The 11,466-nt window shown below is 66.2% G+C and overlaps 3 protein-coding genes across 3 annotated transcripts in view; all 3 read right to left on the bottom strand.

Moving 5' to 3' along the window:
* EMIHUDRAFT_432282 (hypothetical protein) overlaps positions 1-2,149 on the bottom strand; it is a gene marked incomplete at its 3' end in the record, with an annotated part of 2,701 nt that extends 552 nt beyond the window's left edge. The window contains exons 1-6 of the mRNA XM_005770513.1: positions 1,312-2,149; positions 1,143-1,216; positions 991-1,034; positions 596-913; positions 443-523; positions 237-319 (exon numbers count right to left, since the gene is read on the bottom strand). Coding sequence (XP_005770570.1) covers positions 237-319; positions 443-523; positions 596-913; positions 991-1,034; positions 1,143-1,216; positions 1,312-2,084 — 1,373 coding nt within the window. The remainder of the gene's footprint in view (positions 1-236; positions 320-442; positions 524-595; positions 914-990; positions 1,035-1,142; positions 1,217-1,311) is intronic.
* EMIHUDRAFT_95941 (hypothetical protein) lies at positions 1,078-7,105 on the bottom strand (the record flags this gene model as incomplete). Its single annotated transcript, XM_005770512.1, has 5 exons — positions 1,078-1,206; positions 1,272-2,056; positions 2,426-3,614; positions 3,856-4,848; positions 5,024-7,105. The coding sequence occupies 5 exons, from the start codon at positions 7,103-7,105 to the stop codon at positions 1,078-1,080; spliced, it is 5,178 nt and encodes a 1,725-aa protein (XP_005770569.1).
* A 3,212-nt stretch (positions 7,106-10,317) lies between these two features.
* The window catches only part of EMIHUDRAFT_95940 (hypothetical protein), a gene marked incomplete at both ends in the record, with an annotated part of 2,323 nt that continues 1,174 nt past the window's right edge, over positions 10,318-11,466 (bottom strand). The window contains 2 exons of the mRNA XM_005770511.1: positions 10,318-10,725; positions 11,040-11,057. Coding sequence (XP_005770568.1) covers positions 10,318-10,725; positions 11,040-11,057 — 426 coding nt within the window. The remainder of the gene's footprint in view (positions 10,726-11,039; positions 11,058-11,466) is intronic.

Raw genomic sequence — 11,466 nt, 5'->3', positions numbered from 1 at the left:
GGGAGGGGCGGCGGGGGAGGGAGGGGCGGCGGGGAGGGAGGGGCGGCGCGGTGAGGAGGGCGAGTTGGGTCGGCCTCGGCGGGGAGGGAGGGGCGGCGGGGGAGGGAGGGGCGGCGGGGAGGGAGGGGCGGCGCGGTGAGGAGGGCGAGTTGGGTCGGCCTCGGCGGGGAGGGAGGGGCGGCGGGGGAGGGAGGGGCGGCGGGGGAGGGAGGGGCGGCGGGGGAGGGAGGGCGCGCCACTGCGCGAGAGATCGCATCGCAGCTGGGAGGCGCTCGGTGAGGACGTCGACGACGAGGAGAGGCTCGAGCAGAAGGCGCACCTGGGGGGTGGGGGTAGGGGGTAGGGGGTAGGGGGGGAGGGGCAGAGCAGGGGTGGGGGTGGGGGTGGGGGTAGGGGTGGGGGTGCGGCGGCAGCAGCATGGGCGGGGCTACGTGCTGCTCACCTCGAGCGGGGGCAGCCCGCCGAGCAACGCGTCTCGGAGCTGCTTCTTGACGCACCGCGCCGACCGGCCGCGCACGAGCGCCTGGTGCGCAGGCTGCGGCGTGTTGCGAGGAAGACAGGGGTGCGAATGTCCCCCGTGGGGAGTCGCCAGAGCCTGGATGCGCTTGGCGGCCGCGTTCACGCCGCTCATGCGGTAGCGTGCCGCCACCCTCCGCGCGGTGACGCCGCGCCAATGCGCTTGGATGGCGCAGACCAGCCGGCGCGTGCGCAGGAACTCGGTCCTCGGGCGCACCACTCGCAAGGTGGCCTGCAGCCTGCGCGTGGCTGTGTCGCGGCCGATGGCAGACGTTGTCGCGTGGCGCGCGGAGATGTGGCACACGCCGACGAGGTCCTCCGAGATTGGCAGCTTGAGCTGCAGGTGGGGCAAATCGACGACGCGCCGCTCTCCGGACGGCTTGCCGCTGTCCAGTGCCTATTCAATCTCGGAGCATCTCGGCTCACCTCGGGCGATCTCCCGTTTCCCCCAGTCGGCTTCCCGCTGTCCAGCGCCTTTGGCACGAGTTCACACGAGGCGAGCTCGCGCGGCAGCAGGCCTATCGCGATGACAGGCACGGACATAGAGCTGGCGCAGTAGGACTACATGAGAACACGTGCCGTGCTAGGAGTCGTGTAGGTGGTGCAGGGCTCGCGCGGCTGCAGGCCTGGCCGCTGCATGAGGCAGACGCGGAGTGTGTCCCCGAGCGGGTTGATGCGCAGCCGCAGCACCTCCGAGCTCCTGCAGAGGTGCGGGGAGAAGAGGGGCTTGGGCCCGAGACTGGGGCGCCCGCCACCACCGCCGGACTGGCTGTCGGCTTTTGCTGCCGCGCGCGCCGAAAGTGGACGATCCCCGACGGGTCAAAGATTGGGGGCTGGCCCTCGGTCTCCTTGGAGTCGCCCGACTCGACCATCTGCAGCCGGATCCACACCTTGCGCGTCCCGTCCACCACACCCGCCGCCTCGCGCGCCACCCGCTCGTCGTACGAAGAGCGCCAGAGCGCATCCACGTCCTCCGACCGAATCTCGGAGCGAGCGCGGTCGTCGTTGGCGGCGATGCGGGCGGCGGCCTCCGCGGCGGCCGCGCCGGCGGCGGTGGCGAGCAGCGACAGCGTGTGCACCCGCACGTCGAGCGTGTCGTACCAGTCGGCGGGCATGGCGGCTGGGACGTGGGCGACGAGGGCGGCGAGCTGCGGCTGCTGGAACAGGACGCCCTCGAGGTGATTTCGCGCCTCGCGCCGGATGCCGCGCTGGCGCAGCTGCACCTCGCGCCGCTCAACGTGCAGCATCAGCGTCTCCTGCGTCCGGATGTACTCCTTGACCGCCTCGAGCGACTGGAAGGTGCCGACGGGAGCGCCATTGATCTGCGTGACGCGATCGTCGACGCGGATCTTCTTGCGCTCGTCCTGCGCAGACGACTTTCGCAGCTCGGCGACTGTGAGCCCACCCCTGTGCTTCGGGTTGCCAGTCAGCTTGAGCAGGAACAGCCCCGGGTACTTCTGGCCCTTGTGCTGGCCGCTCTGGTCGCGACAGAGCCGCACGCTCATCTCGCCGACGCGTGGGCCACGGCCCTCGGCTGCACCTGCCGCCTCCGCAGGCGGGTCATCCATGGCAGGCAGCCACGCCGGGTTTTCTTTCTGCAACCAGGTTCCCTCTTCGGGCCGGCCCACCACCAAGAGGCCGACCCACCAGGTGTATATTATTTTTGCTTGGGCGGCCCTCATGACGGGGTAGGTAGGGTAGGTCTGGGCCCTTCCGTCGGGTTTTTCCCTGTCTTCACGCCGGAATTTTCACAGCAAAAAAAGAAATCGGGCTTACTCTGGGCCCGCCGCAGGGGCTGGCGCTGGGGTCGCCGTAGCGGCGGGAGCAGGCGCAGCCGCCGCAGGCGCAGGCGCATTGGCAGCCGACAGCTTCCTCTTCTGCTCTGCGGTGACCTTAGTGCGCAGCCCACCAACCTGTCGCACCAGCTCTCGCTCCAGATCCCCCACCAGAGCAGCGGCGGGCACCGGGTGAGAGGGGTGCGCCGCCGCATGGTGGGCGCGCAAGTTGTAGCTCCAAAACACTGGCCGCTTCCCTCCCTGCTCGGGCTCGCACAACTCGCACTCAACCAAGTGGTTGGTGCAGGGCGCGGGGGCGGACATCTTCTTGGCGTGACCGTGCGAGTACTTGAGCGGCTCCTGCCCCGCGACGCCCTTTAGCAGCACGCACTTGGTGCGGGGGTTGGTGGTTTTGGCGGTCGTGTCCAGCCAGCTGCGGCAGAGGCTGGCATCGCCGCCGCAGAAGCCGCACGGGTTGGCGGACGTGAGCCGTGCGGGCTCGTGCAGGATGTGGAAGCCCATATGCTGCCGCATCTCAAGCGACGGCCACACTTGCTTGCATATGCTGCACGCAACCTCCTTGGCTGCCGTGGTCTCATTGATCAGCTCGCCCCCAGAAGGCGAGTCGAAGAGAGGCGAGCCGTTGTGGACGTAGGGTACGCATGTCATCGACACCGACGTCTTGGGCACCTTGGACATCCGCTCGCTGTTGGCGTCCACCAGCGTGTCCAGCGCGTGCTTGAGGTCGTCCGAGGAGAAGACCAGCGTGTGCTTGTCGCCATCCTTTGCGCACTCGTAGTCGAGCGGCACGATCATGGGCGCAATCGCGCTGACCTGCTCCCCCCACCCTCCCTCGTAGAAGGTGCAGGAAGCACCATCCTCGCTGACGACCAGCGGCAGCACCCGCCCCACGACGAGCGCCTTCTCGTCCGCGAGGTCCGCTGCATCGAGGGCTGGGACGCGCTTGTCGCCGTTGCCCTTGTCCAGCCGATGCACTTCCACCACAGCGACGGTCACCTTGAGCGTGCCAGATTGGGACGGGCACTCATAGGACACGAGCGCCGCGACCGAGTCGTCGGGGTGCACGCTCTCGTGGAGGAACGCGCCGCCAGCCGCCTCCGCCTCGGCTGGCCGCTTGCGCGCAGCAATCCCTGCAACGCGTTTGAGCCGATCCGCCGACAAGCGTTGGTTGGCTCCGTAGGCGCCAGAGAACACCTCGCGCAAGAATGCCGCCTTGGGAACCGCCGTGCCATTCGTGTCAGGCACGTCGTACAGCATCGGGTCGACCTTTGTGTTCGCCTCGGCATCGGCGAGCGCCACCTCCTGCGGCAGCTGCTCCTCGAGCTCGAGGGTGGCATCCTCCTCCGGCTCTGTCATGCTACGCTCGCCAGCTGCGCTCCGCCGGCCATTGCTCCGCCCCTCCAACCCAAAGAATTTTCCAACCCAAAGAAAAAGAATTGAAACCGCCTCTTTGTGTGTGTGTGTGTGTTTGTGGTGACCATGAAATTTAGGCACCACACGCCCCACACTACTACGTCGAGGGGAGCTGCGCGCCGACGCGCACCCCGCGCGGCATCAGCACAGTGGGGTGCCCCCCCGCCCCCTCCCCGACTACCTCGCGCGCGATGGCGGCAAAGTCGACCTGGGCGGTGGGGATGAGGCCAGTCGCACAGAAGCGACCGCGCGCGCGCCCCATCCCCTCCGCCCACGCCTGCGGCACGTTGACCTTCGAAGGGTCGACGCAGCCGGTCCACGAGCGCGTGTTCCAGTGGTCGAGAGAGCCGGAGAGGCGGCGGCTGCCACGATCCCACTCGGGGCGCCGCGTGTAGATCTCGCAGACCTGCATCGCGGCGCTCGCCTTCTCCTCCAGCTGCAGCATGTCGAAGTTGGAGTGCGTGCCGGACATGGTGCGCAGGACGCCAAAGAAGCCCTCGAGCAGGTCGTCGCAGTCGAGAAAGATGTAGTAGACGGTGATGCCCTCGGCCTGCGCAAGTGCGACCGACTTGAACTTGGCACGAATCATGGAGGAGGTGTTGGAGTAGTTCTGGCCGGGGAGGAAGCTCGTGCCGTTGCGCCGAAACAGCACAAAGAGGAGGAACTGCAGCTCGGCGAGGTTGACGAGATGCTCGTGGATGCTCTTGTCGTTCGCCGTGAAGAGGAAGACGTAGCAGGCCGCGATGGCGCCGATTAGCTGCAGCTCCTTCGCCTTGACACCTAGGAGAGCGGGCACACCGAGGCCCGCCCCGCTCAGCGTCTCGGCCGTCACGTCGCTCAGCTTGGCTAGCGCCTGGAAGAGCATCACCATCGCCTCGACGTTCTGCTCGTCGTCGGGCTCGAGCATCTCCTTGATCTGCTTCTCCGTGTAGCCGAGGGCGGCGAAGATGCGGCGCCAGTCGGCGGCGTAGAAGGTGTGCGAAACGATCTGGACGCCCCGGTCCACCGCCTTCAGAGCGCGCTTGAAGCCCTTGCCATCGTGCTTGTAGTCCGTGTCGTCGGTGATGCAGTGCGGGCCGGAGAGCAAGTCGAAGAGGGGGCACTGCGCGAGGGTGTCGCGCACCTTGCCCTCTGGCATCCGGAGCCGCTGGTACCGCTGCACAGCACACTAGGGAATGGGGGGAGGGGCTGGGGTGAGAACAGTCGAGCGAGATTGGACCGAGATTAGGCGAGATTGCGCGAGATTGCGCGAGATTGGGCGAGCTCACCTGGCGAAAGATGCCAGCGCCGTCGCTCACCGAGTTGGAGATGGGGCCGCGCATCGCGTAGCCGCGCGGGTCCTCATACCAGACCTTCTCGATGAGCGCGATGACGCTGTGGTGGTGCTTCCAGTTGGTGTCCTTGCAGCACGAGCCCTGCGCCGCCACCGGCCGGCAGTGGTACTCCGTCTTGGAGTTGGGCGCAAGGGCCGCCACGAGCGCCTCCTTGGCGAGGTGGACTGTGCCAGCCTCGAACTGCGCCTTGAGGTTGATCGCGTCCGCCGCACTGTTGAAGAAGAGTGGTGCGCCGCCGCCGGGAGTGTGCTCGCGGCAGAAGCCGTAGATGCAGTTGCGCTGCTGGGCGAAGCGGGGGCGCCCGTCGACTGCGACGTTGTCCGCCATTAGCGTCCACAGCGTGCGACCCGACGCCGGCTTGGAGAAGATGAAGTGCTCCATGTTGCCCCTCACGATGGCCTCCTCGATCGCGGCGGGGCAGATGAGGAAGCGGTGCAGCGGCCGGCCGCACTGGTAGACAAAGGAGCGCGACGCGTGCCCGCTCGACTTGGACAGCGAGTAGAGGAGCCGGCCGCCGCTGAGGCGGAGGGCGAGCAGCGAGCGGTCGCAGTCCTCCTGGTCGTAGCCGCGCGGCGCGTACTCGCCGTTCACGTACTTGGTCACGAGCTTTTCGATCATCTCGGAGGTGGCGCCGCGCTTGAGCGCCTGCGAGAAGAGCTGGTGCACGCGTGGCAGCTTGTTGGCCGTGAGGAGCTTGAAGACGCGCTTGGTGCAGTCGCGGTTCTTGACGGCGCGGTCGACGGCGCGGCCCGCAGTGTGGCCCGACAGGTGCTCCGCGTGCCGCCGCCCCTTCTGCGTGTCTCGCCGCTCACACATCTGGACGTGAGACAGGTACGCGTCGTGAGCAGTCGTGGCGCTGAACCCGGGATCCACAGCCTTGCGCTCGAGCTCGTGCAGCCTGACCAGGGAGCCGAGCTTGCTGCACGCGGTGCACGGCATCGCCTCCTTCTCGCCCAGCTCGATGGTGACCAGCTGATCGCAGCCCGGCTCGGCAGGCCCTAGCCGCCGCGCGCGCACGACGCCGTCCTCGTCTGGCATGGTCCACGGCGGCTTCTCCGTGAGGTGGCGGGCGTAGGGGTAGTGCGTCGCAACGGGGTTGCCGCCGAGATTCAGCGTGTAGCCGGGGCACCGGTGCAGCAACTGCGCGTGTGCTTTGACCGCCTCCATCGCGAGCACCGCCGCCTCCTCGCCACCCACCCCCCATGGCACCTCCAGCTCCATGGCGGAGAAGTGACGGTCGACCGCCGCCTCGAAGCTGTCGCCCTGCTCGAGGCGCAGCTTGGCGCGGGCCGCGGCGTCCTCCTCGGCGAGTGACTGCGCCGGCGCCGGCGCCGCTGCCGCCGGTGCGTCCGCTGCGGTGGGAGCCTTGGCTGCGCGCGCGGGCGCGCCGCCGTCGGCACCCTCACTCGCGCTGCCGCTCTCGCCGCTCGCCGCCGGCGATGGCGCCGGTGCTGGCGGCGGACCGGACTCTTTCTTGTAGAAGAAGTCGAGCTTACCGCGCTTGGCCCCCGGCTCTCCAGGCGGCGGTGGCGGTGGTGCCTCGGCGTCATCTGCCGCCGCCGCTGCCGCTGCCGCCGACGCCTGCCTCCGAGCCGCCTCCGCCGCCGCCCCCTCAGCCCGCCTGGCGGCGTTCTCCCGCGCCGTGCGGCATGCGCGGCAGTGGAGCAGAAGGGCACGGTCGTGCCTGGCGGACGTACTGGTAAACCCTTCCGCTTTGGTGCAGCCGACAACGTCGTGGAACGGCACGTCGCCCCTCATGACAAAGGGCTCGCGGATCCCGTCGTCGTCGATCTCGAATCGCGTGCCGTCGGGGCGGAGCGAGACTTTCCGTTTCTTGCTGTTCGGTAGCGTCCCGACTATGGCGCCGACGGGCACTGCCACGGCAAAAGGAAGAGAAGATGAGCCCGCCGCAGCGGTGGGCGGCGCCTGCGCGATGCCAGCAGCGGGCGCCGGAGGGGCGCCGCCTGCCCCGACGCCCTGCACGGCCGCAGCCAATGCGGCGGAGTCGTCAGCGACGGTGGCCGACCCCGCCGGTGCGTCGGCCATGCTAGCCTGTGTCCCCCCGAGCCCAGCCTTGGGTGCTCGGCCTGTACTAGCACGCGGACGGCTTTCTTTTTAGTTTCCCATAAGTAAGGTAGGTAGGTAGGTAGGTAGGTAGGGGCACCGCAGGGGCCGGTCAGGTTTTTCCAGAATTTCATCATGAGGGCCGCCCAAGCAAAAATAATATACACCTGGACCCACCTTGCTTCGGCAGCAACGGGCAGGAAGAAATCGCGGCCGCCCCAGCGGCTCCACACCATTTGACGACGTCGGGGATCACAATGTGACGACCAAAACGATCTTGGGGGCCAGGGTGAGACAACAGGTCGGGGTGCCACACGGGGCACACCACAGGCGTATTCTAGAGGGGGAAAAGAAACGGGGAATGAGGGGCCCCGCCACGAGAAGTGCGTTCTGGGGATGCAGAGCGTGCAAAGCGGCTAGGGATGAGGCCACAAAAGAGGCGCGCGAGGCAAGGAGGAGACGCGGGGAACTGAAAGACTGGGACGACTGGAAACAAGAAGACAGTGAGCCACCACAGGCGTCGTTGGCGCACATACTGAGCGGCAGCTGCGCTGGAAATAAGGAAGAGGCGCGTCAATTCATGCGGAAGCTCGACAAACACACAGCGAGGGCGACAGCAATAGTCGAACGGGCGGCGCCGGACTCAAAAGACACCGCTACATTCCTGAGACGCGCGAGGGCAGCCTCCTTAAAGGCGAAAGGGTCTAGATTTGGAGCGCTCGCCGAAGAGGAGTACGACAAAATAGCGCCCGTGATTGCCTGCACGCTACCCGCACTCACGGACTCCATGCCCGAAAGAAAGAGAAGGGAGCTCGCGGGAGAGGTGACGAGTGAACTACAGGTAGTGGGGAAGGCAGCCTCGATGGCCATACAGACATGGGTGCGAAACAACGACAAGACCAAGGCACGGGCAGAGGAACGAGAGAAGAATATAGGGTGGATAAAGCGCCTGTTCACGGCATGGAGGGTGAGCCACACCGAACGTACCGAGCGAAGAGCCGAGCGGAAGGAGGACGGGGAAGATGACTCAGAGGAGGACGAACCAGTGGAAATCCAGTTGTCAGATGTCACGATGCATCCGAAGGGGACCCCAGCGCCGGCATCATCCGTAGAGGCACGAGTGTTCGAAGAGAGAGTGGACCTGAGCAACGACATGACTTGGAGGCAAATGATCGGAGTGGGAGTCAGAAATGTGGTCCTTGCGCGAGGGGAGCTCGATAGACTCGAGGGGCCAGGATACGCCGCGAGGAGGACGGAGTTGCGCCGAAAGGCAAAAGAAACCGCGAGAACAAGGGACCGGCAGGCGGCGGCGTCACAGGACGAGGCAGAAGAGAACGATGCGACAGAGGAGGAAATGACAAGGGAGAGAACGACGAGAGTGGGACGACCGCGAGGTGGCATGAAGGTTGCAGCGAGAAGCGGCGAGAGACTGCGAAGAGAGATAGGAAGAGGCAGACTCCCTAGGGTGGGCGACGGCTAGCGCACCACACACCTCTCCTTAAAATCCCTGTGTGGTGGCGGCGTGCCGTCCTCCCATCCCTCCCTTGGGTTGTCTGTTTTCTTTCTTTCTTTACCAGGCGCGTTGGCCGCGAGGGCCGCCACCGTGCCCGCCACCCCCGCCTCCGCCTCCACCCCCGCCGCCGGCGGAGCCGCCACCGTGTGGCCCCACTCGGAATAATCAGAGGGATCCGGAGCCGCCCCACCGGAGGCTGGAGTACCCGAGAGGAGGAGCTGGGGGAGGGGAGTCGCCGCAATACGATAACGGACCCGCCGGCGAACCGGGGGGCCGTGGCCGGAGGGCCCCGGGGGGGGCTTGGGGTCAACTCTCGGAGGAGGTGAGAGTCGAGCTGACTCGGCCTCTGCGAGTGGAACCGGGCCGTGTGAGCCCACCAGGAGTAGACCCGTCGCGGCGTTGGATAGACCGCCGTGACTTACGACAAAAGGGACCGTGCCTTCCCGAGTTTAGTGAGGAGCAGGAGGAAGGGGAGGGCGAGCCGAGGACGATAGAGAGGCCACGGGTGCGGGCGCGACTCGCTGACCGGGGAGAGCCGGCCCGACCTCCCGGAGAGGAGTGGCGACGAGTGATGCCGCCGCCCTCACCCGGGGAGTCGGGCGTGGGATCGCCGGAGGCGGAGTCAACAGGATCAGGCAGAGAAGACGAGACGGCGGCGGGGCCGCAGCCGAAAAAGGCTAGGAGGGGAGGTCGGGCCCCGCGCCCGTCGCACAACTATCGGGATGCGGCCAGGAGGAAGGACCGAGAGGTGGGGGAAGACGCCCCGGAGTGAAAGTTGGGAGACCTCGAAGAGGGGCCCGGTGTGGGGAGGTGCCGGGTGTGGATGGGCGTCGAGTCCGTGTCGAGTGTTTACTAGCTCCGAGTAGAGGGGGCGTTCTGCTGCTAGGGGAAACCTGGAGCGCGGAGCTAACCCTCGGAGACCCGTGTTTACTTTAAGGCCCTTGCCCTGCGAATGCGCACCCCCCCTAGCTAGGGGTCAGGGCTCTCTAGCCCGTAGCCCGATGCCGATCATCCGGCTCGCTGGGTGCGCTTCTCAGCTCCCCGGCCCTGGATGTGAGGTTAATGACTGCACTCCAAGTGCTCCAAGTGCGGTGATTTCTTTGGCCTCCCGCGTCCACCCATACGGTGTCCAGTCCGAGCCTGACTGTTCTTCACCTTTCTACCCAACCTAACAGCAGACAGGCTTGACCCTTGACACAGGCGGGGGCGCGCACATGCTGGTTGGTACTTCTCTCTATACACACACAAGAGAGAAGAGATAACACAAACACTAAAAATCTCTCTCACAAGAGAGAGAATAAAAATCTCGCACTCTCACACACCGGAAAGATCAAAGAAGAAAATCCGACGTCCTCGACCTGTTGAAGAGTGCTGTTTTACACATAAAGGCCTCTTTGCGCTCCGTCCGAATATTGCGATCAAACACGAAGCAATCGTTGTCGCAGCAATCACGAATCAGAGTACAGAGATATATAGACTAGAGAGAGGGCCCTCGATCGACAGTCCGAGAGGTCAGAGCGGAGACAGATGTGTCGCTGCCGTGGCGTGCGATGCGTCGTGTAAACAAATGCATCGGTGTGCCATGCCGGGTGGACAAAATTGCCTTACCGCCGCCGCCACATATGGCGCGGGTGGCGCTGCCCCAGGGTCGGCGCCACAGGCCCCACAAGGCCGCCCCCCGCTACTTGTAGAGGTTTTTGATGGCGGAGACGTGCGTGCCCAGCTGGTTCGACATCGCCGAGGAGCAGGAGACGTCGCTCGAGCCGTCGCCTCCAGCGGGTTCGGCGTCGGCCGGCGCCGTGGGCGAGGCGTCGAGCAGGGAGGGCGGGGAAGTGCGTGCAGGGGGGAGGGCGGCCCTCCGAGGCATCGACCAGCCCGGGCCCGTGTCTGGAGGCCGGCTCCCCACGGTCTGGACCACGGTCTTCCAATCCGCCACCTCCCCCCCCCCGTCGCGAGGGCTGTGCATGCTGAGCACCTCGAGCTCTTCGTCGCCGCCCGCCGCGTCTCCGTCGATTGCGAAGGCGCGCAGCAGCTCGGTGTGGGCGAGGCGGCGCTCTGTGGAGGCCGCCTCGATCTCGCCGTCGAAGACCTGGCGGGGGAGGCGAGAGGAGAGGGGCGGTGAGAGGGGGATGGGACGGGGGGCGAGGACGAGAGGGTGAGGAGAGGAGCAAGTGAGAGAGGGGCAGTGAGAGAGGGGCAGTGAGAGAGGGGCAGTGAGAGAGGGGCAGTGAGAGAGGGGCGAGGAGAGAGGGGCGAGGAGAGGGGCGGACCTGAGGGCGACCGCAGAGCGAGCTGGGGCCCTCTCACCCCCGCCGCCCCTAGCTACGCCTCCCCCCCCCCCCCCCCCAAAGAGCATTCTGCAACCTCACATGAGCTATTCTTGGACATGAAGGTGACACTCACCCCGTTCAAGGCAAACGCCTAAAGTAAGAAAGAAAGAAAACTGACTACCTAAGGGAGGGATGGCAGGACGGCACGCCGCCACCACACAGGGATTTTAAGGACAGGTGTGTGGTGCGCTAGCCGTCGCCCACCCTAGGGAGGCTGCCTCTTCCCATCTCCCCTCGCAGTCTCTCGCCGCTTCTCGCTGCAATCTTCTCATGCCACCTCGCGGTCGTCCCACTCTCATCGTTCTCTCCCTTGTCATTTCCTCCTCTAGAAAGAAAGAAAACCGCCGCCCCTTGTTCCTCTTTCCCTGATCTAAAATCCCCGACCGAGCGCGGCTTATCGTGGTATTGCGCTCCTGCTCCCGCTCCCCTTGGAGTGAGCCCAGGCGATCACGGCACGTATTTCCGCTCTTAATTGTCGCTCGGAACTTCTCTTCCTCCCT

The sequence above is a fragment of the Emiliania huxleyi genome (assembly GCF_000372725.1).
Source record: "Emiliania huxleyi CCMP1516 unplaced genomic scaffold EMIHUscaffold_4, whole genome shotgun sequence".
Taxonomy (NCBI): Eukaryota; Haptophyta; order Isochrysidales; family Noelaerhabdaceae; genus Emiliania; species Emiliania huxleyi.
This window is presented reverse-complemented; position numbering and strand designations above follow the sequence as displayed.